General features: G+C 38.4%; 1 protein-coding gene across 1 annotated transcript; it reads right to left on the bottom strand.

The window, feature by feature from the left end:
* Window positions 1-356: 356 nt before the first annotated feature.
* Window positions 357-25906, bottom strand: jhy (junctional cadherin complex regulator). Its single transcript, XM_042499623.1, has 7 exons — window positions 25512-25906; window positions 19828-20542; window positions 10480-10913; window positions 7665-7959; window positions 3920-4005; window positions 1917-2046; window positions 357-557 (listed from the first exon to the last, which is right to left on the bottom strand). The coding sequence occupies exons 1-7, from the start codon at window positions 25901-25903 to the stop codon at window positions 357-359; spliced, it is 2253 nt and encodes a 750-aa protein (XP_042355557.1). The 5' UTR covers window positions 25904-25906.
* Between the last annotated feature and the right edge of the window lie 1832 nt (window positions 25907-27738).

The raw sequence follows: 27738 nt of genomic DNA, 5'->3' as shown, positions 1-27738 counted from the left end.
AGTATCTGCCAAGCACAAATCCCAAATCCAAGCTTTAAAATGACCATTGTAGTCCTATTCTCTGGCATCTTTTTTGGGTTAAATCAAATAGCGAAAATACGTATTCAAATTAATTTCTTGTTAAATCTGACCTGCTGACACACAATGTTAAAAGTAACACAGATTCTGACTGAGAGTATATCTATCCTTTGGTAATTATTTTGAAAAATATGTGAACATGTATGTGGTAATGAAGGTCAATGTGACACGAGGACTAGCAAATTTAATGAGGCAGCATGTTGTGTCCTACATTTTGCAGTACAAATATCTATGAGAACATTGGTTACGCAGACTTTTGACGCAAATAGCACGGTGCCTCAGACAGCGTGTACTTTTCTTAAGTGTGCCACAGCCTGCTTTTCTTGTTCATGCCGTTTTCTGAGGATCTCCAGCTGGGAGTTGCCCAAATCCTCTGTGTATGGAGTGTGCTCAATGAAGTCCTCGGATTGGTCTTTCTGTCTCTGTTTTGGTTGAGACTGTACTGGGGGTTTAGCGATAGTCTTAGCATATTCCAAGGCCTAAGATTTAAAGAAAGAAAGACAGAAAGAGAGTAAGAGAGAGGGAGAAAGAGATTACATTGACTTACATATACAGCAAATCTATAATAATAATACCACAATACCGCCCAAGCAAAGCTATTAGTGACTTATCTGGTTTCATTAAGCATAACACTGTTGGTCCTGGATCAAAGGTAACACACAGCTGGTGAGCAAAACATTATTTTTCTAATACTGTGTACTTAATGTTGAATAATGAATTAATGCATAAGTTAATACGGTAACCCGGAGTATTTAGAAATCCCAAAGGTATCTTTTTCAATACTGTCATAAATACAGGCACTCCTCTTTCTATTAAACTCATTGTATGTAGTGCACAGCATGTACCACAAGAGCTCAGTCTCTGGTCTCAACTGGTGGAACAGGCAGTGGAGCTGAAAGACACAGTGACACCTAGTGGTGGAGGGAGAAGTTATAGATCTGTTAACAGCCTGCGACTAGCAGGCAGAGAGATACCATTGGGAATAATGGCATGTTTTTTACATCGTACTTGGAGAATTACGGATTTATTTTGAGCAGACCAGAGCTGGTGATTGCTGGAACAGTGGACTTGCTAACTAATTACTAGCAAGAATAACCAAGACGGTTTGAGTGAGTTTTATGTTGTTTCTGTCGAGCTTGAATGAAGTGTGTTATGATGAATTTCTGAGGCAATTCAGCCTTGTGAGTATTCTGCGACTGCAAGAAAGTTGAATTTAAAAGGCATACAGTTACATTTCTTTGTTTAATAAAGATAATGTATGTGAGAATGGTACTTTTCTTAACATGTTGTGGGTTTCTACTGTGTATTTGTCAGCCTGAAAAGCTAAAAGTAGTGCACTCACCGTTATATAGAATATCCTGGTGAAATTTCAGGAAGGTATGAAGGTTTGAAACATTAGATACCCCCAAGCCTAAGTATATTAATGTCAGTCAGTATGTCAGTATGTTTTGTCTTGATTACACTGATTCACACTGATAGTGTGTAATTAAATATACAAACAGTAAGAGCACAACTATAAAGTTATGCATTAATTCGTTATTCAACATTAAGTAAACAGTACTAATGAAAAATAATGTTTGGCTCACTAGCTGTGTGGAACCTGTATTCTACAATCAGCAGTGTTATGCTCAGTGAAACCAGATAAGTCACTAACAGATGTCCCTCATTAAGGCTTTGTAAGACAGGTCCCAGGTTGGAACCATAGTGACAGTCTCTATAATCTCATGCACTCATCCTTTGTCATTTTGCTTAGCCAAGCAAACATGCCTGTTGTGAAAAAAGACATATGCTTGGTTTCATACACACACACACACACACACACACGTGCACGCGCGCACCTTTATCCTGGGAACTTTCTTGTCATTGCCTTCCAGGTCCTTGGCCAGTAGAAAGGGAATCCTCCTTATCTTTTTGTTCTGCTCGCGGATCACATTTGAATACAACTTCTGTCGTTTCATTTTCTCAGCATGATGATGGTGAAGGAGTGGGAGTGAGAGAGAAATAGAAGCAGAGTATAAAAGGGGGTTTAATTAACTGAGCCATTTCTCCCTTAAGGCCCTTCTCTTTGTGCATCCCCCCTGGCAGAGCCTCTCCACGCAGCACAACAAAACCTAAAACAGCAAGCCATTCAGCGGGCCTATCAACATTTACACATATCATTCACTAATAGGCTTGGACCTGGAGATGCCCAGGCCTCAATCTCGTGTAAATTGGCCAAACACGCTCACTTTTTACAACTGGGAATTAACAAAAGATACATCACAACACAAAGCACTTAACTTCTACAGGGTGCTCTCGTTTGCTTTGTAAATGTCATTTTATCTGTGGGACAGCATGGGAGCCTTTAAATGATGAACTCGGACAATACGGAGAGGGTCAGTGGGTATAATGACACTAGTGGATATCAGGATTTAGGCACACGAGGCTGACTGAAAGAACAGCCAATCATGTTTGTCCAAATAAATTCTAATCACGTTTTTTTTGTGTGTCTGTGAGTCACTCCTTATAGCTGATATTGCCTAAAAGCAAATAACATCCTGGTATGTAGGGCAGCTTTTGTATTGTGTTCTTCTGCATCATCTTCTATTATCTTTTCTCTTTTTTTTGTCTAGAAAAAAAAAAGTCTAAAGAGGTTCTCAAATGTAGAGCGCAAAAAACGTAGATGCTGGTAAGCAGATTAATTTTTGTCTCATATGTCATATATCTGAAAAGCTCTCAAACGAATAAATGCATGTAAAAATATACTGGACAGCTGACATGGACGTCAGAGGGGCAGATGTGTGTGTCCCTGTTTGTCAGTTACTGTCAGCCCAGTATAGCTTTCACAAATCTGACACTGTGTTTAAATAATCTTTCACCTCCCACTTAAGTATAGTCATTTTTGATCTAGACCTGGTTCAGTGTTCCCTACATTAGAAAATTGCAGTGAAATCTTTTTTTTTTTTTTTGCATTATCACAACTAGAAATGAGAAAAGATGGTTTCACAAATTTGAAGGTTGGTTTCAGACAATGTTGAGGCTATACCTGAAATGTCAAAAAAAGCTTTCACCACAGTAGGAGGTGCAAAATTAAGAATTGCGGTCATTAAGCATTGCAAATTACGTTTCCCTTAACTTTCTCCTTAACTATTGAATTTGAAACTATCTTCAGCGTCGTAGTAAACTTCACACTTTGAGGATAAAGGCTGGTCTGTTGTGCTGGCTCTCTGTAATGTTATGTAATATTACACTTATCTTGAGCGCATAAAATAATTAAAATGAGGGAATGAATTCATCAAAATGAGGGAATTAATAGACCAAAACAAGGAAATGAATTAACCAAAATAAGGGAACAAATGAATCAAAATGGGGAAACAAAATTTATCTCACACTACTCTTTGGTACATGCAGCTGCAGACATGCAGACAGCAGTACGGAGGGAGTACTGCACCGTAAGGTAAAGAAGTGGTGAGTTTACAGCTCACAGCAACTTAGTACAAAACACCCTCTGGCTGTTTGATATCAAGTGTCTGCAAAAATTGATCTTGTGCATTTGTGATCTACTGTTAGCACCGTTAGCTAATGCTGCTGTCGCAGTGAATGTCTCGTTAAGGCCCTTCAAACTTAAAGATTTTATAAAAAAGCCGAACCGTTGAATATTTGTATTAAAGTTCTGAATCTGAGTTGGGTACAGCCCTAGTAGTATGCCAGATTAGCTGCAGACAGACAGAAACACACACTCACATATGCAAGACCAAATGCATGATGTCCTCCATACTTATGCCTTGTGGAGATAATGAACCCATCTAACTTGTACTGGTGGATAAGTGCCAGTGACTGATGTTGCAGGTCAGTACTTACTGTCTTTTCAATGGCTGTGTAGTCAGGTCCAAGACCTCGCAGATTTATATCAGACTTTAGCTGCTTGTAGTCTTTAAGACTGTATGCCTGAGAGAGAGAAAAAGAGAGACAGAGAGAACGAGAGAGAGAACGTGAGAGAAACATCAAATGACACTTATGATTACTTAATTTGAAGCTGACTTTTGAATTCCATTTGTTTTGAAGGCTGTCAAAATGGCACCAAATAATAAATTCCTGACTGCAATTTTTATCCATTTTGATGTCCGTCATTGGGTTCAAATGGTGCATTGAAAAAAAATCACTAATAACCAAATTACAGATAAATGTCATGGACATGGCGAGACAGAGCCTCAGTGTGAGTGACAGTGTCTTTATCAAACATGTTGCAGCATTCCTCCTTTTGGCTTAGTGGTGGGGCACACAACTTTAAATGTAAATGTGGTATTTTGTATTTATTTCACTGCTAATTTTTGAAAAAAAACATGCCTTTCCAAACCCCCCCAAAAAATTGGCCATTTTCAAGATCACCAAACTGACACCATTTATCATAGGCGGAAACTGTAAAAACAAAGTATCATTTAATTTTCATATTTCCATCGCATAATGACACAACCTAGACACATCATGTGTTATTATACAGGTTTGTGAAAAAGATTTCCATGACTTTTCAGAACTTTCAGTGTATATTTAGTTTTCCAAAACATTGGCCTGGAAATTGCTATTTGCAAATTCCATTACTTTTCCAGGCTTTTTCATGACCGTATATACCCTGGAGAAAAGCCAGGGGCTGAGCAAATCAATGAGGAAGACTTACCAATGTTAAATACTAAAACAAATACAAAATCAGTAAGTGGTCAGTATTATTATTGGGGAATCTGCCAATAATAAATCAATGTACGGGAAACACTGCAGGCACAGCTAAATGTAGCAGTTTCATTCTATTGTATTGTACCTTTTAGTAAGTAAGTAAAGTTATTTAATATAGCACCTTTCATGGAGCAAGGTCACAAAGTGCTCTTCAGGAATACAACTGTTAAAAACAAGACCATAAAAACAGTTATTAGTTTATTTACCACTTTTCTAGGCAATATATGATGCTGCTGAAATAAAAGTCATAAAGACTTCATGCCATGTGCATTGCTTTTGGAAATATGCCTCATGATACACAGTCTGGGCTAGTGTTAAAAAAGTGCAATAAATTGCAATTTTGAATCACAACATTCAAAAATTGCAATACACATCCAATAGGCACCTAAGTATCATGATGGTATCGAATCTGGAGATAAGCATATTGTCTGTCATGGTTTGCGTGTGTGTCATCATATGTGAATGGCTGTATACAATCCACAAGCTGCCCCAAACAAAAGGGGACTAATAAATGATTTCAGTTCCAGTTTGCTTTAGCCATCAGTCATGGACACAACAGGGTTCCTTTCTTTCCAAGCCCTCTCCCCTCTCTCTCCAACCCCTAAGTCACGCTCATCTGCTTTCACGCCCAGGCACTGCAGCAAGACTGCTTTACAAACTGAGTCTGTAATCTTGTCAGACATGATGGCTTACATGGTGGGAGTGATGGGAGGTCAGAGAGGGAGAAGTATTGGCCACCGCAGGATGAATATGTGGAGGCTCCAGAGTGAATACAGCTCTAAGCACATAATCATGCTTTCTAGCCTTTCTTTGGTCTACTTAACTCAATTGTTAGGTGATGTGAAAAAGAATCTGATACACTATCAATATAATCAGTCTGTCTTGTTACATGCTTGAATTTCCCTTTTTTGCCTGTTGTTTGGGACTTTTTGGGTGTATGATTTGCCAAGAGCATGGCCAGCCATGTTTTAAGGTAGTTACTATCAGGGAAGGTGAGAAATCTCAGCACAAAGAGATCACATAATCTTCTTATATTATGGCATAAGCTGTATGCAATGTTTAGAGTAGTTTTGGCCGGTATCATGGTGTTACGATATACCACGGTTTATCCAATACCGTCATTAATACAGCAGCTCCTCCTTCAATTAAAGTCATTGTATGTAGTGCACAGCACGCACCATCAGAGCTCAGTCTCCGGTCTCCACTGGTGGAACAGGCAGCTAAGCTCAAAGACACAGGGACACGTAGTGGTAGAGAGAGAAGTTACAGGACTGTAAACAGCCAGTGGTAAGCAGGCAGAGAGAGACTGGGGGGAATAACAGCATGTTTTTTTTTTTGTTTTTTTTTTTTACATCTAACTGGATTTACTAATCAGATTACAAGCAAGAGTTGGTTTGGTTTGTTCCAAAAAAAAGGCAATGAGCAACTTGGCCAGACACGGCTCAAAAATTAGCAAGAAGCTAGTAAATGGTTACACGAAAATTATCTGAAATTAGCAAAAAAAGATATAAACATCAAGGAACAAAAAAAACCCTGAAAAAAGACGAAGAATACATATCTACATATATATATATCCTTTTTTCTTCTGTAATATGGTTTTACAAATATAATTATAAAAATTATAAATATCCTTTTCTGGACTTATTTTATTTTATGTTATTTAATTTTATTTCTATAATCCTCTGTCTTTATAAATATTAATCTTTTCATGTCACTGTTTATTAACTTCTACTAACTTCGCACAATTTTGGGGACATTTCTTGCTAAATAAGTCATTGCCTTTTTTTCTCATGATTTTTTTATTAGAAATCAAACCAGGTCACTCAGGTTATAAAGGTTTAAATATATTGTGAAAGGCATTTGAATGCAGCACAAATAAACTGATGCATAACTATGCATAACTTTGACCTTAATGACAAGGATTAAAATAGAAATTCAACCCCTGTGCAGATGTCATGAACAGAGAAATTAGCTATAGAGACCAAGAACCTTATTTGTACCAGGCTGTACACATGTTTTATTTCAGCTGTTAAGTTTTTATTTAACATTGGGGTCTCTAGGGATAGACTAATTTTGGAAAAAGCCTCTTGAAGTTTTTGTCACATCTATGTTGGCTTAATTTTTCAGCCCTGGAGATTTGCTTAGTAATACATGGACAAGTATAAAAACAATTCCATTCATGACGCAGCTGGTTATCTACACAAATGCGTGGTTAAAAGCAACCATATCTCCGGCCTAAGAGAGGGGAAAAAAACATCAGCCAAATCATTAAATGCAAATGGGCATCTTTAGTGGCCCTGCGCCTCACAGACTCTCTCCCTTCTAATCACCTTATCCTCTAACACATCTTTAAATGGCTTTTCAGAGCCTGCAGCTCTGTGCTTTATATAGTCATCATCTTATGGCAATTAAGTGGAGCTTAGTGGAGCTAGACAATTAACCTGATGTTATGTGCCCTTAGTCACCAGAACTCTCCTGCTGGATTAAGCTGTCCCTGCATGGAGAGAGTTGAGGGGATTATTTGGGACTTCAAAGGGGCATTTATTTGTGTAACCTCTCGTGTACGTGGGGATTAAAGGGGAATGCTACTCAACTGAAGAATTTATGTGTTACTTTTGTGAAACTGCATAATCACTTCTTATTTCTGAAACTGGAACATAATTATTCAGTGTGTGTAGAGTGGGTTTTGTGGCCTTTGAGCTCTGTTTAAACACAGTTCAAAAATGCATGCATTTTAAACAAATACTTAAATGGAGTTTTTTTTATTATCTATGTAACAACCCAGATTAGATGGCAGACAAACTAAACTGATTAGAAACAAGTCAAACACTCAGTATCCCTCCTTTAAGTATACAAATGAAGTTTGCAGACACACCAACCTTGTAAGTGACCCTTGCCCTCAGCTGCTTCTGTTTCTGCATCTGAACCAGGTAGCCGTCAGAGCTGCTTCTGTGAATGGCTGTGTTCACACTCTGACCAGGGCTCAGGTCAGACTCTTCCCCTGTCAGTGATGGTCGTATAGGGGGCAGAACTGTGTAGCCACCTGAGCCCAGTGACGAAGGGGTGGTGGGTGTCCTGGGAAGGTTTTTGTGGAATTGTTTAGTGTGAACCTCATTTGGACTCCACATCTGATCCCCTTCTTCACTGGATAATAGCCCTTTTAGCATAGTTGTCCTGAAAAACAAAGTTATTGGTGGATAAATACTGAATACTTTACTAGTATTGTTTTATTCCACTGCCTTGTTATAATCATGAATATGTTTGTGTTGTAAAAAACAAACCAGGCATACTGTGTATTCTGATTGCATGTATCCTTTGTGGGGCTTGATACTGAACTAAACTTTTTAACTGATTAAACTATAGACAATATATAAAGCTGGACAAAGCATCTCCACCTAGTTCCACTGTACAACAATGAAGCCAAAATATTCCGGATACAGCTGCAGCCATCTTGTGCTCATGACATCATTCGAGGCCAGAGTCTGTGCAGTAGCGATATTGGGGTCCCCCCTTACATCCGTCTGACCAATCACAAGCAGCGCCATATATTACGAGCACACTGATTGGCATACACAGCTGTCAATCATGACTTCAAATCCCATTTTATAGCATCAAATTATTATTTAAAACAAAACTCAGAAAAATGAACACTTGAACAAACAGGGTGGTAAGAACTACCTTATATTACCGAAATCATCCTTAAAAATGCAATTGTGTGTGTGTGTCCTTTTGGGTTTTATGTTTGACCCATGTCCCAATCCAGCCAGTTGCCATTCAAAAGTTGTCAAATGGAGCTGCTTTGTCTGTGATTTCAGCGTAATATACGAACGCCAAAAGCTTGTTTTCATGGCAGAGTGGGGTCAGTTTGAATTGTGGCCAGACAGAACCTTTCACGGTGTAATGATACACTTGCCGTTGGCTAAACGGCACCTGTAGTGGCAGTATTTTAAGCCAACAGGTGGTGTCAGTTGATAATGCGGCTGAACAGAACCTGCCGTGGCCGTACAATATGCCGTTGAACTGCGACAGATTCAAACGCTGCAGAGAATAACAAAATAGAAGGACCGCGAAAGCCACTATAGGGCGGGCAGGAGGGGTGGTGACTGGGTCCAACAAAACCCAGACTTTTGCCTGGAAGCCCTGTGTTTACATACCGTATGAATGTAGAGCCAAACCATGATGTCCTTTCTTGTCCTAACCATGTGCATTTGTTGCATATACTTTACCATGTGCCGTTTGTATTAAAGGCTCAGACTATATTTAAGGTTTATTATTTTTTAGTCGTATCTGCTGGGCATCAGAGATGATAAAGGAAGCACTAGCGTTCGCTTGACATTGTGTTGAAGTTGTGTTGAAGTTAGCGAGGGCTCTAGTGAGGGGTGTTCCTGTCATTGAGATTCAGGGTCACGTATACCTGTTGTTCCTGTGTGATCCAGTTTCAGTCGTGTCAGTATGAAGTGGATGACGAAATGCACAAACCTGTTGCAGCATTGTTTATATTTGTAATTTTAAGCACACATTTGCACACCGTGATGTGTGGATTTAATTTAATAGCGGCTATAGTAATTTCTATTGGGTGTGATGCCATTGCAGTAGCCTCTTTAAAGCACAGGGTGCCACCACTGGACTTTGTAGCCAGGTCAATAAGTTAAATTTGTTTTCTGAGAAACAATATTCTCATATATATGCAACTTTAAGATATTGATTCTGTTGAGATGATTGTTTACGCTTATTGTTATTTATGTTTGAGTCTTGGTTGGTTAATTTAGTACATACGTTTATGCATACTGTATATATAGAGACATTTCCTTATTCATAATTTTAAGTAGTTTATTCCCTGTTGCTGTTTATATGTCAGTTCCTAATGGGGATTTATTTTATTTGTTATCACAGACTGATGACAATACTGATTTTAACTACCGCAATAAATATACTGGAACACAGCACAGTTCTATGAAGAATTTACATCTCCGCATCTTCATTCCTGTATCCTGACCGACACACCATCCTGTTTACTGCCCAAATCCTAGATGAACTAGCTGTGATAAATTACCTAATGAACACTGACGTAGCCTAATCGTAACCTTGGGCTTTTCTTTCCTAAATTTAACCACATGCTTTTCTTGCCTAATCCAAATCATGTGCTTTTGTTGACATCCCGGTTTTGGTTGCAGCATCTTGGAACATCAACAGTAGATGAAGTAGACATAAAAGTCCACTGACAAAGTGGCAATATGTGACTACTTGGAATGAGAACATGTTGCCCGGTCACTAACATGATGGGAGTGGGAATTATGTTGTAACTGCAGCCAGCCACAAGGGAGTACTCGAGATGTTCTGGCTTCACTTTTGAAGAGCTGCCATGACGTCCATCTTTGTAAACAGTTTATAGTTAAAACGATGACACTATGACAATAGTGACCAGACAAAAAAGTTATTCACGTGGTGTATTAGATACACTGGTGTACTGGACTCATTCTCTTTACCTCAGTGCTAGTCATTTTACATAAACCACAAATTTGCTGTCATTTATCATATTATATAACTGCTGTGTTATGATTGCTCTAATGTGTCTGGCATTTCGGTCTGACTGGTATTATTTGATGTGGCAGTGATCGAATTTTCCCAATAGGATCTTTAAAATGTAACATCTCATCTTTGAGCAGTTAAAAAAAAACAGTTTAAGCAGTTTACCTTTGCCATTGTTTGGGGCTACCCTCCAGGTTTTGGTGGTGAAAATGTGCCTTTAACCCTTTCCGAGATTTTCCTGGGTTCATTTGTTGACATCCCGGGGACAAGGCAGGTTCAGGTTCAGGGACGGGGCTCCAATCAGTATAACCATGAAGAGATGCTAAGTTAATGATGTCATCCTGGCCCCTCTGCTGGATGAACGGAAGGAGCTGGGATAAGGAGTTGAGCTGGATGTTTGGGTGAACGGCGGGGACCAAAGGCTGTGATGGGGTCATCTTTTGAGGGTTGGGCTGACTGATAGCAGCTGGTGTTTCCGATGGGGAGCTCAGACAGTCTCCCCGTTCAGCTCTGACTACCCCAGCAGGGTACTGCTGCTGTTGAGAGGGGCTGGGGTGCTCTTTCTGCCGCACTTTCTTCCCTTTGCTGATCTGGGTGACCTGGGGTTAGAGAAGGATTAACAGTTTGAGGATTACATTTTTTCATTCATGTAGAATATCCAAACAATTAAATGGTACTGATACAGACAGGATTGATTAAAGGACTTAGTGACTTTAGTGTGCAGTGATGTAAAGGGTTTAGAGAACAGGATCATAACATGAATGGTCGTGAGCAAAGCATTGTGGGGTTTTAGGAGAAGGAAGCTACAGTTAAGACTGAGTGCTGGAGGATGACACAGTTGAGTTCATATAATATCCTGCTTGAAAACATGGTAGAGTAGAGAACATTTTCTGCTTAGTCAATTGGCATAACCTTAAACATATACCTTAATCAATGGCCTGAACCTGAACCACAAATCCACAAACCAGTGCTGAAAGTTTCTGGTAATGACCACCTTATTTTCAGTAAATATCACAATATAAAACACATTTTTTTCTGTTCAAAAAGTACAAACAGTGGAAGACAGCCACTACTCACCCATCTTTTTACTGGTTATGTCATAAGTATGGTCTGGAACAGCCGATAACTTACGTGGTTTGTTTACCTGATGTTACAGAAGTACATATGTAATGGATTCAGTGTGGACAGAGAGGCATGTTCTTGTTGTCAGAACATGGTGTTAGGCCTACATATTTGCAGAGGGAAATGTTTTTACTGGACCTTGACACCTGAGACATTTAAATATGTTGGGCATCAACAGATTTTATTGGTAAAAAGTCAAATAACTGAAAGCCTGAGTGCACCAGCACCGATGATAAAGCCTCTTGCTGTTTGAGAGACACAAGGCGGGCTTACAGTAACTCTTAAATTGCAAATTTAACATTGGTAATATAAAATATGCTTAATGGAATTTTGAAAAAACTCCCATCTATCGCAAAAAAGTTTTATGCTTGCATGAGGTAGCATTTTAGGCGATTTGAAAAAGCCATATTTCGCAGAAGCGCAATGGAAATACTTTTTTGCTTTTATAGGTCACATGATGAATGTGAAACTGGCTCCCTCAGGCATGATGCAGCAGGTGCTACAAGACGTGTTACTGTAACACGTAACTCCAAAAGTTGAGCGTATAACCTGTAAGTTTTGAATTCACAGTTCCTCTGTGAAATCGTGGACTATCACCTCCCAGAAATCTCTCATATGTGGCCGCTCCCACATATAAGGGGCTTGCCTTTCCATTATCACTCGCAACACGCCTACGTGGCCTTGGACTGGAAACAGTAATGGCTAGTGTGGTGGCTGCAATAGAAATAAAGCTGCTAATGTTTTGAACATCCATCGCCATACTTCTTGGAACCTTATCACCACAGGAGAAGTCGCATGACATCACTCAATGGAAACGCATTTATCTCGCAATTGTGTTTTATCAACATTTCTAAAACATCACTTAAGTTTTGTACAAATCTGTAAAGGAAAGCCGCTTAAAGAAAACAGAGCTACAGATAGAGAGAGGGACAAAGAGAGGGGAAGAGACTTTAAGAGAGAGCGAGAGAGAGAGAGGAGAATTTAAATTGTATTTATTGTATGTTTCTGAAAGTTATTAATAACTTTATCAGAATGCTGCTTTGTCACTTTATGAACTGCCTTGAATAAACCTGGAATATTTTAAAACACGCCTTCCTGAACTGCCCAACCACCAAGTATGTACGGATTGGGGATGTTTATTCTCTAAAAGTGGGCCTTATTTTTATCATTATAACATCCAGAGACTGCACTGCTGCTGTTCAGTGTTTAAATCCTCTGCATTCCTGTGAGATATGCTAACTTGCAAAGTATAGCTTGGCCTTTTTCCAAAGGTGGGGTGGAGCACAAAGCATCACCTCTCAATCTCCCTATTTACACCACAAAAACAACAACGAACATGAGCTCTAAATAACAACAATTCTTTCCCAGGTGTAAGAAGGGCTGGAGCTCTTCTTTGCATGATCTGCCCAAATTATTTAGCAGGAGGTCTGTGAGCAAGTGTCTCATGCATCTAATGCTGCTGATTTAGCAAACACCAGCTTTGCCTGTTCCAGAGGGAAGATATTTATTCTCATCTCCTTGGCAGTGTTAAGGTGGCTGCTCAAGTGTTAAAAATAATAATGCTTCTCCAATCCTCTCCTTTTTCACTCCCACTACTGTTTTTATTTTTTAAATAATCTCTGGCAAGCCACAATGCAACAATGCCATCAATGATTGAAAGTGCCCCCACTGTGCAGCAGCTAGGTGGCCCCTGATGGATCTCAGGCAAATAAGCTTCCATACATACAATACTGCAAAACCAACTAGATTTTCACAGTACTGACTTGGCCAGTGTTAATTTAACTATGAAGAAACATGATCATGAACAACCTTTTGTCCACAACAATAATGAGAGGTTGATGATCTTGAAATAGATCTTTGATAATAAAAACTATGACAAAATGTATTCTTTCTTTTTGTTGATGAGATGAAACTTAAGTGTTAGTTGTGTGCTATCAGACATCCAAATAAGAGGAGAGAAGAACAGGTTGACCCTTAAAAACCTGAGCAAATTGGCTTGATCTTTTTCAAAAACATGGGATGAAGGCAATGTGAAACAAAAGAAGAAATGACCCCCCAAATTAGCAAGAAATGATTAAAAAGAAAAGTATCCTAAAATTAGTAAAAAATAAAATAAATTTAGTAAAATAAAAATAGTAATAAAAGAGAAAAAAAGAAAGTACAAAACAAACAAAGGAAAGGAAATGACCTTTAAAAAGTTTTTAAAAATTTCAAACATAATTTTCTGAATCTACAAATTTCATGCAATTTGTAAAACTTTTCTCACCAAGTTGCTCATCACCTGCTTTTTGAAAGAACTCACATCAATATGCTCAGGGTTCAATACTTGTAAAGGTGTCTGAAAGCAGCACAAGAAAACTGATGTTGCTCCAGGTACCAATGGGTTTACTGATTTGTGAAATGTATTCGGAAAAAGATTTAAAATTACGAAGCTGAGAATGGCCATGCTTACAATTATTTTCTAATAAAGCATGAGCTAAACTAAATCGGAGTGCCAACGCTTTGGTAAGCACCAGTAAATAGGCAGCGGTACAATGTCGCCATCCTCCATTAGCACATGTTGTGAGCATCATCTTTAAACTCATCACAGATGATGTTATTGTCAGTGATTGTCAGTGAAGTTCACCTTTGACCTTTTGGAATACTTGTCATGAGTCATGACCAAAACCATGTTTTTTGAGGTCACAGTGACCTTTGATCACCAAATTCTAATCAGTTCATTCTTTAGTCCAATCAGACGGTTTTGCCAAATTTGAGAACACTCCCTTAGGCCTTCTTGAGATATTGCTTTTGTGAGAATAATAGGGAAGTAGGGTCATAGTGACCTTGGCCTTTGGCCACCAAAGTATAACCACTTCATTGTTGAGTCCAAGTGAACTTTGTGCCAAATAAAAAAAAAAAAATCCCTCAAGCTTTTCCTGAGATATCATGTTCATGGTAATGAGACAAACGGAGTCATAATGACCTTGACCTCTGACCTGTGACTATCAATGTCTAATCAGTTCATTCTTGAGTCCAAGTAGATGTTTGTGTCAAATTTAAGGATATTTCCTCAAGGTGTTCTTGAGTTATTGTGTTCATGAGAATGGGATGTACGGACAGGCAGACAACCCAAAAACATAATGCCTCTGGAGTAAAAAAGAATAAAATATTTAATTAAAACCTACACCACTGCACCTACTCTGGTGTATCAATACTGCACCCATTACTGTCAATGCCTGCCCTCTTCAGCCACATCATATTACATCAATTTGCTGTTTCAGTAGCTCCTAATGTAGCCGTTTGCAGCATGGAAATATGGTTTGTTAATGGTGTAATGAAAATCATTTCGTTAACTTCAAGACTCCCCTCAGCGGCAGAGGACCATCGGAGTGGATCGATGGTATTGACAGGCTGAAGACTTTTGCACTGAATGCCACTAATTCTGTCAGCCTGAATAGATGAAGGTCACAAGGCATGAGTGGATCGAGCTGTAACATATCCATCAATAAGTGTGTTTGTGATTGCATATAATAGGCTGAGATGCTGCTATAATGCAGGGCACTGTTGGACAAACCACATAGACCTTGTGTTCTTTCAGTATGTAGGTTGCATGGCTTTTGAGTGCATTTTTATGCTTTTGGTAATTAACAGAGCTATACATGAACCCAGTGACTAAATAGGGCAGGGATAGTCAATTTGTTTGGCTTGGGGATCACTTTTGCAAAATGACAGGAGGTGAGGGGCCAGTTGCAGCACATCCATACATGTTTCTAGGATTTAACGATCTTTCTCCGATTTCTAGAGTTTTAGGGCGTTTATAGGATTTTAAGACATTTTTAGGACTTCAGAACAATTCTCCGATTTTAGGACATTTCTAGGATTTAACCATGTTTCTCAGATTTTAGGACATTTCTGGGATTTAAGGATGTTTCTTGGACTTTAGGACATTTCTTAGACTTTTGAACGTTTCTAGGATTTCAGGACGTTTCTCAGATTTTAGGACATTTCCCCGATTTTCAGAAATTTTTAGGATTTTAGGCAGTTTCTAAGATATCAGGACATTTATAGAATTTTAAGACGTTTCATGGCTGTTTTTAGTATTTTAGGACATTTCAAGGTTCTTAAGACATTTCAAAGATTTTAGGAAATTTCAAAAATTTTAGAATGTTTCTAGGGTTTGGGGACTTTTCTAGGATTTTAGGACATGTGATTTGAGGATGTTTTTCAGATTTTAGGGCTTTTCTAGCATTTTAGGATTGTTTTTTGGATTTTAGGTAATTTCAAGAATTTTACCATGTTTCACAGATTTTAGGTCACGTTTCTAGGATTTTAGGACATTTCAAGGATCTTAGCACATTTCAAGGATTTTGGACCTTTTCTAGGATTTTAGGATGTTTCTAGGATTTCCAGGATTTCAGGACATTTCTGGGGTTTAAGGACATTTCTAGGATTTAACCATGTTTCTCAGATTTTAGGACGTTTCTAGGATTTAAGGATGTTTCTTCGACTTTAGGACATTTCTTAGACTTTTGGCCTTTTTTTGGATTTTAGGATGTTTCTCAGATTTTAGGATATTTCTGAAACTTTAGAACATTTCTCTGACTTTGAAATGTTTTGTGGATATTAGGACATTTTGAGGATCTTAGGATATTTTGCAGATTTTAGGAAATTTCTCAGATTTTAGGATGTTGTAGGAATTTTAGAATGTTTCTTGTATTTTAGGATTTTTCTAGGATTTCAAGACATTTCCAGGATTGTAGGGCATTTGTAGGAATTTAAGTTTTTAGGATGTTTCCAGTAATTTAGGACATGCTGTTTTATGCACTCTGGCGTGTTATGTGTACTCAAAGTACAAAAACAATTCCCAGTGTGAATCACTTCATTGTCACTGTTAATTAGATAATGGTTGGAAGACTACCCGGCACTTTATCGAAGGACAGATTTGGCCTGCAGGACATAAGTTGAGTATTACTTAAATAGGGGAATCTTTTTGAAACGTCATAAAACTTAAATATTTGGGTGGTGTTACAGATGATCAACGAGGATAGAGCAGTTGTTCGAAGACCAGGAGCAGGTGTCAGTGACTACTGCATGTCCGGCAGTGTACACACTCACATGCACACAAACACTTTACGCCTCTCACCTTTACCCATTCCCCCTGCCATTGCCTTTTGTCACCCATTATAAACATCCCAATCAGCTGGAGCAAATGATCCAGCCTGTATTGCATTTTGAGCATGGTAAGCTGTGTAATATCTTTTTTACTAAATTGGGAGGCTCGTAATTGCTTCTCTGCAAGACGATGTCACAACAAAGTCTGGCAATTGCGGCAAGCTGTATTACCTCCTGTACCCGGGAAACATCTGCTTTTTGCAATGAAGACTTCAAAGGGGCTGTGGATCTTGAATTGCATTTAGCTGCTATTGTGGCCAGCCCAGGTAATCTTGATTAGGTGTTTAGACTGAGGCAGGGTATACAGTGGCAGAGAGCTCCCCAGAGCTTTGGTCTAAAGCTATTAAAAGATTGTACATTATGTTGCCCTGGCTTTGAAGTGAGGGCCTGCGAGAGGAGTAGGGACTCTAAGGGGTGAGTGCAATAGCACAAGATTGATCTGCTACTTCTGTCTTTATCAAAGGAGGCCCAGGCCCCGATGAAGCCAATCATTGCTCCTGCCACTCTGCCACTTGGCCGAGCTAAACATTTGCTGCATTAGGAAATTGTGTACATTTAATAACATGTCTAATTATCACAAGTTGTCTTCAGATGGCTGTGCTCTTCAAAAGACCAAATGGGGTATTTTTAAAGGGCCTGGTAACAATTGGCTGGCCCGGATTCATATTGATTTGTGAAACCGATGTGATTTGTACATGGAGTGTTGCTATCTTTTGCAAAGGAAGTACAGACAAGGAAGGACGAGAAAAAAAAGCTTTGTGATAAAATGTGCGGTTATCATAATTATGAAAAGTTGTTTCTTTTTTATAGTAATGTTATGCTTGAAAAATCCAGGGTGGAGGATAGGACAATTCAAAATTTTCTTCTTTGATCTTCAATATCTCATTTAACCCTTGGAAACCAACATCACTTTTCTTGTGCTGCTTTCAGATGACTTTCACAAGCGCGTAAACTTTTGAACTCTAAGCAAGTTTCTTTGTCCAAAACAAAAAAAAAAAAGGCAATGAGCAGCTTGGTAAGTGTTCCACAAAGTGCAAGAAATTAGTCAATACCAAAAATGATTTTTAAAAAGCTAGGGAAAATGGCTCAGAAAAGAAAAAGAAAAAAGCAAGGTACCATAATTTCAGAATTAAAATTATGTTAAAGAATTATACATTTTACACACTTTTTTGTTTTTTTTATACAAATTTTAAGGTAATTTACTTTTACTTTATACTAATTTCTTGCCAATTTTGGGGTAATTTTTTCTTTCCGTGTTCATTGCCCTCTTCCCATGTTTTTGAATTTAAAATAAATGGATCTCTGTTTTTAAGAAACCTGCTCATGTTCACATACAGCAAATTTAGATCTGTCCCAAGTTTGTTGAAATATCGTGTTTGTTCCGCTTTGGGATGGATTATCCCTGTTAGCAGGTTGATCACAATGCTGCAACAAACTACAGTTTTTACACAGATATCATATATTTTGGAGAGTTTGTTTCTAAAGTCTGGTTTTAAAATTACTTTGCTTTCAACCTATTTCCGATCAGCTTTGTTGATACATTATACTGTTGCAACAACACACCCAACTCATAGATTAATCCTACTATGAAACAGGAAATAGACTACATGCAAATTGGTGCCTCTTCTTTTGTGCCCTATGTCCCCCATTAAGTAAGACACGTCTTTGGGGAGACGGGGCAATGGAAAACTAATAAGCGAATTCAGAGGGAAATGACAAAACACAAGGGTTCCGGAGAGGGGAAGGCTCTGGCTCTGTTTACCATTGCCCAAAGCTAACGGCTCTTGACTATGTAAATGGTGATGATATGAGACATTGTAGAGGGCTGGGGCTCAGATGGTTGGGGGTATTATAGCCAGAAAACAGTCTTGTGGCCCAACAAATGGGGAATGCGGGCCATCCCGACCAATTATGCCACTGTGCCAGGTGCAGGGACGTCTAAGAGCCTATTGGTAACCATGCGTCTCTGATGTTCTTGTCGTACACATCAACTCATAATAAGCACTGCATAGCCAGACATGGCTCTTTTCATATGGTGGGGAAGGAGGCAGATGAAAACAGCAATGCTCCTCTGCCAAATTAATGTTCCAGACTGGGGCAGAGCAAACATCAAGATATTCTCTTAGTTGTCTGGGATAACAATAAAAGACGTATAGATACCAAGTAATGTAATGTGGCTTATGCAGAAGGAAATAGATTAAAAAATAAATAAAGATGCAGACAATCTTGGCCTATATTCTGCTCATAGGAAAAGCTGCATTCAAGCAACTGCCCATCAATAGGGTCTGTGAGAATAGCTTAGAGAAGCTTTCAGGCATAAATTTAAACACTTGGCTACTTTTCTTATCACCTGAGTGCACACTAAATACAGATCTCTGAAAAATATGAAGAAACAACAGGCCCCAGAACTGACCTCTGTGTTTAAAGCATCTCACCATTAGTTAACCCTTTGAAACCTCTTTCAAAAACATGGGAAGAAGGCAGTGAGCACCGAAAGAAGAAAATACCCCAAAATTAGGAAAGAAATTAGTTTTAAAAAAAAACAAGAAAAATATCTGAAAATTAGTAAAAATCAATCAATCAATAAAATTAAATAAATATAAACAAATAGAAAATGGCCTTGAAAAGCGCTTAAAATCCCCCTTTATTTTGTGACATATTTTCAAACATGAAATTCTTATCATTGTAAATATACTTTTTCCCTAGCTTTTTTTTACTCCTATCTTTTTTTTAAATCTACCAATTTATTGGAATTGAAAATGAAATGGCCATATGCCATAGTGAAAACTACATCCATAATCTGATTTTTCATATCCAAAACAACCTAAATTGTAAAAGAAAAAAAAGGCCAGCATATGTAATAGATATAATCTATCACCAAACAAGGCCACAGGATGGATAACAAATAATTGTAATCTGCCAATATTTAAACTGGGATTAAAAAAAACAAGTATTTTATATTTACTTTCGACTACTTTCGATAGTGTGTCCAATGAAACCTTATCTGGAGCCACAATAGCTTTGTGGCCCAAGAATCATTACCAATGTTAGTGCAGCTCCTGGTGTCTATTTCTGTAACTGCAACCTGCTACTACAGAGAGCCTGTCTGCCTGAGAGTGGCTGTGTTACAGAGCTGTCTGAGAGTTTTTAAAAGATCATTTTCATTATATGGTATTATTCATCATTTAACCATAAACTGATATCATTCGTTAAGAAAAGTCTATGATAGATACAAACCTTATTAGGCGTTTCCTGCTTAGGTGCATGCATATGCACATAGGAGCCACGTTTGGATTTGTTGCGCCCCAGGGTTAATTTGTTGCGTTCCACTATGTCCTCTGTTGGTTTTTCTGGCTTTTTGCTCAATGAAACCTTAGGAAATGTGCCCATTTGCTGGTTCTGAGTGGACCCTCCTTGTCTCAGTTCTTGCTGTTGGTAGGTCTTAAATTCTTGGATGGATATAGCACGTACATCCTCTGTCAGCCCAGGAGATCTGCTAACATTATCCCCAGTGCTGTCACAGCTATATTCATGCTTATCTCTGAGTCCTTTCTGGGAGCTTTTGTCACTTTCAGTTTTAGTGGAGAAGGCTGGTGGCTGTAAGTGGTCAGCCTCTGGTGATGTACGTTGTAAAGCATGGTTGTGGGGAGATGTTTCTGAGTTGGTCTGATCATCTTGTAGGTGTAAGCGGTATGGCTGGTTGGGCTCATTGCCAGCCATGTGAGGAGTCACTATGACAGCTGGACTTGTGTCAACGATGTATCTGTATCCTCCTTTTATTACAAGTCCTTGTTCTTCACCACATGACTGACTGGACTGCTTTTTAGGGACTTGGTAATATTCCTCAATTGAACTGTGTGGACTCTCATTAAGGCAGCCAGCTCCCCTTAGGTTGGTCTTCCAGTTAGGTTCATAGCGTAGGTCAGAATAGCCATCATCACTAAGCAGCTGGCTGCAAGGATAAAGACAGACAATAACAGATCAAGATAAAAAAAATAGTCTGAGACTAATATTTGCATCAGTAGCTCTAATGCTAAGCAGAGTCAATTATTGTTGTCCAGATCTTTATTATTCTGCTTCTTCCATACATTTTTCAGCATCTAACTACTTCTGCACACTTTTTAAACCATTCAGCACTTTGAGCACATTACTGCTTTGACTTTTTTTATATTTTTTAAAATATTCAGCTTTTCTTTTTTTTACCACAACTTTTACTACTACTAGTACTACTAATGCTACTACTGCCTCTGCTACTATTACTACTCCTTGTAGTAATAAAAGTACTGCTACTACTACTTCCTCTTCTTCCACGACTACAACTGCTACAATTGTTATTGCTATTAATACTACTAGTACAACTTCTGTACTGTTTTTGATCGATTTGATTATGTGTGTGTATATGCACAGGTACAAATATCTATCAGAATGGACTGCTTCCTGTATAAATGTAGTAAAATGTTGAGAGGATCATTCTGTCAGGTGAAGTAGCTCATTGTGTCAGGTACACATGTCTATCAGAATGGACAACTACCTGTATAAATGTAGTAAAATGTTGAGTGGGTGATTCTGTCAGGTACAACTATCTATCAGAATGTACTATCTCCTGCATGAATGTAGTTAAAATGGCAAGCCCATTCTGTTAGCTGCATCTATCTATCAGAATGGAGTACTTCCTGAATTGATATAGTTAAATGTGGTATAAGCCATTATGTCAGGTGGAGTAGGTCCCTCTGTGAGGTAAAAATATTTATCAGTATGTATTCCTGTGTGGACGTAGTTAAATGCGGCACAGGTCATTTTGATAGGTGCAGTAGGTCTTTCTGTCAAGTAACAATATTAATCAGAATGGACTGATTCCTGTGTAAAATGTAGTTACATGTGAATTTATGGAGATATATAGCTGGGTATCATCTGCGGAATTATGGAAATGTATACTGTGATTTCTAATACTATTGCCGAGTGGTAGTAGATACAGACTGAAGAGAATGGGGCCTAAGATAGATCCCTGTGGGACACCACATGTCAGGTCAATTTTATCAGACTAATAGTCTTCCAGGGCCACATAGAATTGCCGGCCAGTTAAATAGGACCTGAACCATTTAAGAACAGTCCAAAATAGAAGATAAGAAATTGAGTTATCCAAGAAATATGTCTTTATAGTCTCTATTATATCATTAGTAGTTGATATAATTGTCAATAAGTAGCTTTATTAATTACATTTCCATATCTAAAGGAAGTTTTCCAGACACCTGAATGTCACATAGGCCTTCCCTTAGAGGTCAAAGGAACAAGAGGCATTAGACCGTTATTAGAATGATGATGTCCTCAAACAAAGAGTGCCAGGCCTTATCTGAGACTTCTGAAATTGAAACAGATGAGGGGGATTATGAGTCTGTATTTACAGATAATTTTCGTATTTTCACCTCCAGGCTCACTAATGAGAGCGTATTTGAGAGCTACTAGCAGGGGAATGGTTCACAAACGGCAATTTTCAGCTTATGAAATGGCTTGAAAATTGCAGGCTAAAATGCTCTTTCTGATGGTGATGAAAAGATCTCATTAAAATAAATAGCAGAGAGCCTCTTTGTTGTGCTTACTGGGAGGACGAGGAGAGCCTAATTCTCCTGCCGTTATGTTGTGTGTCGGGGGAGGGCGAGGGGAGGGGGGGCTAGGTGTAGGGCCCTTCACTTTCGATGAGGCCAAAAGGGTAAGGGATGTCTCTCTAATGACTCAGACTCAAACAAGTTGGAGAATGCATTATAGACAACATCCAGCTGAATGTGATGCCTTTAGCACTGGCAAAACACCCCAGCCTAATATTTCCTGCCCAGGATACAGACACCTAAATACAAAAGCAAGTGAAATATTGTGACAAACACTGAATGGGGAATGAAAATAGTGGCCATACGGACTCTACTCAGAAATCTTTTTGTAATATTTGGAGTGAAGTAGGTGTAAAATATAGTTACCGGGGATGAATGGAGTTGCTTAAATAGGACTCTTTCGCTTGAATGAGGAATGCCCATTGGGTTTGTAAACTATGCAGTGGCAATGTGTGAAAAGGCTTATCCGCTTTGAGGAGGCAGCGGCAAGGACTATGACAACATGATGGGAATGGGACTGTGTCCACTGCCTTGGCTCTATGAAATGGAGCCTTTTGTGAGAATATGTCACGGCCATTTTCCTCTGAAACAATGTACTTTGGAAGCGGAACCACACTTGGTGGGCATCAATCTGTGCAGGTTAATGATGGGAAAATTGAGAATGCCCCTTTTCTATTTTGGAGGGAAATGACTATCAGGCTGTGTCTGCCAAAAAAGAGAAAGGGGGGAAACAACAGTACGAGTCGACAAGAGTGCAAAAACAGATGTGGTGTTGTTCTCGCCATAGATGCCTACCTCTGCTCCCTCAATAGAGAGAAAGAGAGATCTCCTCTGCGGCAACAATCATCCTTGTTAATGGACCATGAGTGACCACTTATTGTGATCCACCCAAACAAAACAAAAATCTAATTTCCCTCAAATGAAAGCTGTTATTCTGAAAGCACCTGAATTAGGCCATCTCACTACGATGTAGCATCGCTGCCTGCATCTCAGCAAATAACTGACACCACTTCATTGTTAAGTGATGAATGAGGGCTATTTATCTTTTATCATCTGCGGACTGTTTAAAAGTAAAAGGTTTGATTGCTGCTGCCATTCTCCTTGTTGTGTTTCATCTAAGCAAAACTATTATCTGCTTAATTTCAATTAATTTGACAATGACAGTCCAGTTCAATGGAGAAATTGAACAAGGTCGGGCACCAATCTCATAATGGTGAACAGCATACATAATACCACGTTTTATAGAATTATTGTGATTCACAACGCTTGCAACGCCGATAACATGATCAAAACATAACACATAGGCTTTTTTTAATATTTTTTTCCACCAAGAAATAAAGACTGCAAGCTCCACCATCATCAATTACTGCCATCGTCTGGCCAAACTGCATAAATCTGGATGAGAAGTGGTCATATGAATAAAAGAAACCTGAGCAAATTGGTTTAATTTCTTCCAGAAATTGGCTTCATTTCATTCAGAAATTTATGAAGAAGGCAATGAGCAACTTAAGAGGAGATGAACCAAAAAATTTACAGAAAAGAAACAAAAGATAGATCAAAAAAACAAAGTAAAACAAAAAAAATAATAAAAGAAAATGACCTGAAAAATATGCATATAAATTAATAAATTAAATTATAAAAAAGCCTATTTGCTAAAAACTACAGTTACCAGCTGTGCTACGAAATTATTCAGACTTTTTTTTTAAATACACATTATAACCCATTTTTAAATATTTGCATTTTCAGTATGAACCACATGGCTTGGAATTGAGGGGCACAGACAGTGTAGAGAAATCAAAAAATATTGAAAGGTGCAGTACGCAATTCTAGAAAAAGAAAAAGTTGGTTGTTGCGTTGCATTACCATTCAACCATGTGTTTTTGACAACCTGGGATGAGACTCATCAATAAACTATGTTAAACTTTTCTCTAGAATAACATACTGAACCTGTAAGAGACAGACCATCACACTGTTGGTTTTTTTTTTGGAGGCCCTATGGAGGCCAGAAAAGAAACGATCTCTCCACACCAAGAACAATAACAATAACTGTAAAAAAAAAAAAAAAAAAAAAAGGCCTTTTAAAAATAGTTCTTACTCAAGTGGATGGCAGAGTCCACACTACAACTATAACAAAAATGAAATCGTCTGAATCACAGGGTGAATGATAGAAATGCTAACAGTTAATCAGAATCTGTCTTATTTAGACATCACATCTAACATAGATCCTAACATCCAATTTAGACCACAAAACAGAAAGACTATTTTACTGTTTGGTTTTCTTTTAGTTTTTGTTCCTGTAAATTTAATCATCAATAACTGATTTGTCTCCCTGGCTATAGCAGATTTTGGCCAGTAGATGGTGCTGTTGACTCCTATTAGGAGAAGAAGCTGAAAAGGAAAGAGTCCCTAGAGTTGATTAAAAAACATCACCATAATATGATGATTTATAGGCTAAATAATTAATTTTGAATTAAGATCTAAATCCTCTGAATTTACAGTGTTAAATTTGGGCATAATCAGTACATTTCACGAACATTTTCCTATAAAATTAAGTTTCAGGAGTGCTTAAAATGCTTCTTAGGATTTAGGAACACCCTTTAACATGGTTTAATCACTCAGTCAGTACTATTAACAACTATATTACCTTTTATTGGGCTGCAGATTACACAAAAAAGTAATTTTACCTGAGATAAAGACAAACGCTGTTTGGCACTGATGGGGTCTCTAAAATTGCTTTTGTCTTTACTGATATCCTCTTTCATCATCGCCACAATGTCAGCAAGCTGATGTTGACTTATACCAAAGTATAAATAAAACTTGTCTTCAAAAGATGACAGCTCTCATAATAAAGTATTTGATTCTCCCAATTCCTGTCATCTTTGAAGAATCTGGTGAACCCATATCCTTCTAGTTTTCTGTTTGTTTCTCCTCAACCTCCTTGCAAGTAACAGCAGTAGTAGATCATCAACATGCATTTTTTTGCAGTGCATAGCTCTGCACCACTGTTTACATAACATTATCTAGTGGGCACTCACATCATTATCATTATGGTTATGGTTATATTGCTCGGGGTGGACGGCCATTTAGCCTAGATCCCTGTTTAACTGAAGTTCTGACTTTCCTACAGTGATACAAAAGTGTTTAAAGGGTGTCTTTATTACAGCTTTATATCATTATTATGTGTTGTTTCATGTGCAACAGAGCACACTTATAACCAAAACTAACTAATACTGGGTGTATTTATGCCCTGATGTTTCTTTAAACACAATAATTTAACCGCAAAATGCTGGGGAAAAAAAAAAGAATTGTGAAACCTACCTTGATCCTTCTCTGTCAGCTATTTGTGTGTCCAAATATTCAGTGTGTACCAGGGTGGGGTTCCTTTCGGCATGGGGGTCTGCTGCTACATCAAGGCTATCATAAACCTGCAGATCTTCAGTTTTATCATCACTTGCATTTTTATTTTCACCATCTCCCTGCTGGAAGCTGTCAGTGTTCTCCTGTTGTGTCAGTATGTGCTTGTTTTGGTTGTGGTAGCCAATGCGTTTTTGCAGCTGCTGTTGGTAAGCTCTCTCCTGGGCCAAGCTCTCTGTGTCCGACTCCACAGAGTCCCACAGGTTGGCCAGAACTGCTTGTCCCAGAGAAGGATGCTTCTCTTGACCAGTGTTCAACACTTGACACATCTCTTCATGTTTGGGTTCTTTATCCATGTTAGTATTGTAGGTGGACAGTTTGCTTCATGCAGATCTGATCATCTGTGTGGTAGTTGACTTTTCATTGGAGGTTGCAGCAGGATAACACTGTCCAAACCAGCACTGCAACCAAAAAACACATAAAATAACTGTGCAGGATGACCATCAGGCTGTAAAAAAGATCAAGTTTGCCAAGCATTCATCTATTTAGTTCACCGATCTGTTGCATCAAAAACTGGATATTCCAGCACACAAATCTGCTGTAAATACTGTCATATCATTAATAATTGACCCCTTATGACAACATAACAAAAAAGTCAGAAACAAAGCAAGCTCATGATGTGCACTTGAATAAGTCACTGAATGCCTAGACTGCATGTCATTACAGCCTGTTCTCACTCCAAACGCGTCAAATAGCACAGCTCTGTCAGTGTTTTCGGCATAACAATTTTGACGCCAAAAGCCATCTTCCGCGTTCAACTGAAATGCTGCTGGACGGCATCAGATGAGAACATGCTCAGACAGAACCACTGGCGTTGTTATAACCACTGGTGGATGGGCAGCCCAGGATGCGTCCATAAACGAGGCACATGAGCGGTGTCACTTGAAAATGTGGCCGGACAGAAACGGTTGTATGCATGAAACACTGAAGGACAGTGTCAGGAACTAATGCTGCCGGTAACCACGTGATATAAAAAGCACAAAGGCGCTTATAGGATGGGCGGGAAGGGAGATGGATGGGTCCCACAAACAACCAACTTTTGTACGGGAGATCGGGGTTTGCTTCTTGTGTGGATTTGTCTGTGCCTGTGATTTTGTTGCCTAATCTTAACCATTGTGACAGTCCACGCTGTTATATAAACATAACCATGACCATGCTTTCATCCTACTATGCGCAGTTGTTGACATCATGGTAACTACATCCAAAACAGCCGATGCAGAAGGATACCTAAAATGTAATAAGTAGACGCAGAAGGTCCCTGACAGAGTGGCACGGTGAGGTCAGTGTTGTCTTGAGTGTAGGAATACAGGCCATATTTTGATTCATCTTTTATTCACAGTGTAGAGTTCAGGGAACTTTTTTTACCAACCAAAAATAAGCAATTCAGCTTCATATCTGCAGCCAAGCCTGAGATATGATGTAGTGGTTGTATAGTAACTTTCTTTAGGTTTCACAGTATTATAAAAGCAGCTTCTCAATGTCAATATGTTTCAGAAATTATACTAATGCTGGAAACTAACAAAGAAAACTGTCTATTTTTTTTCTATTCTGACATCCTATATGCCTATATACACATAACTCATTTGGTCCCTAATAATTATTGATATACACTTTTTTCCCCTCCTAAATTGAGCAAAAATCAAGTAGTAAGTACCAAGTATTCTGGGGTTGAATTAACATCATATTATGCATGCTCTTGTTGTGATGACCCACCAGCAGATGGAGACATAAGATACAGTGATTTTCTATATTCATTCATTTAGCAAAATAACAAAAATGCTTCAATACAGTGTTCATGTTTTGTACATGCACACTTAGTCAATAAAAAAATACATGTATTTGTTCGTGTTATTGGCAGATATCAGCATGTTGGCCATATTTTACTGTAAAGCAAATATCTGCCTATGCCAATATTATTGTACATCCCTAGTACAGGTGTTACTCATAACTGGTGGCATCCCTAGGCCTGGTTGTTCAAGGTTTCAGCCCCAAATGTTTTAGAAATACTTAGAATAGGCCTAATGATAATTAAAAAAAAAAAAAAAAAAAAACTCACAAAAAAAGATTTAATAATTTGTCATTCTGTTTGAGTATTTTCCACCTGATTATGTCATTTTTACCATGTTTGGCA

This window comes from Plectropomus leopardus, chromosome 13, assembly GCF_008729295.1.
Source record: "Plectropomus leopardus isolate mb chromosome 13, YSFRI_Pleo_2.0, whole genome shotgun sequence".
NCBI classification, from domain to species: Eukaryota; Metazoa; Chordata; class Actinopteri; order Perciformes; family Serranidae; genus Plectropomus; species Plectropomus leopardus.
Note: the sequence above shows the minus strand (reverse complement) of the source record. Positions and strands in the feature narration are given on the sequence as shown.

Bases quoted from the DNA above. Each gene is read 5' to 3' on its own strand.
- jhy (XM_042499623.1), bottom strand. From the start codon at position 25,903: ATGGATAAAGAACCCAAACATGAAGAGATGTGTCAAGTGTTGAACACT. The intron at 10,914-19,827 runs GTTTGTATCTAT...CTCTAACCCCAG, and splicing joins AGCAGGAAACGCCTAATAAG to GTCACCCAGATCAGCAAAGG. The intron at 7,960-10,479 runs GTAAACTGCTTA...TTTGTTTTTCAG, and splicing joins AGCCCCAAACAATGGCAAAG to GACAACTATGCTAAAAGGGC.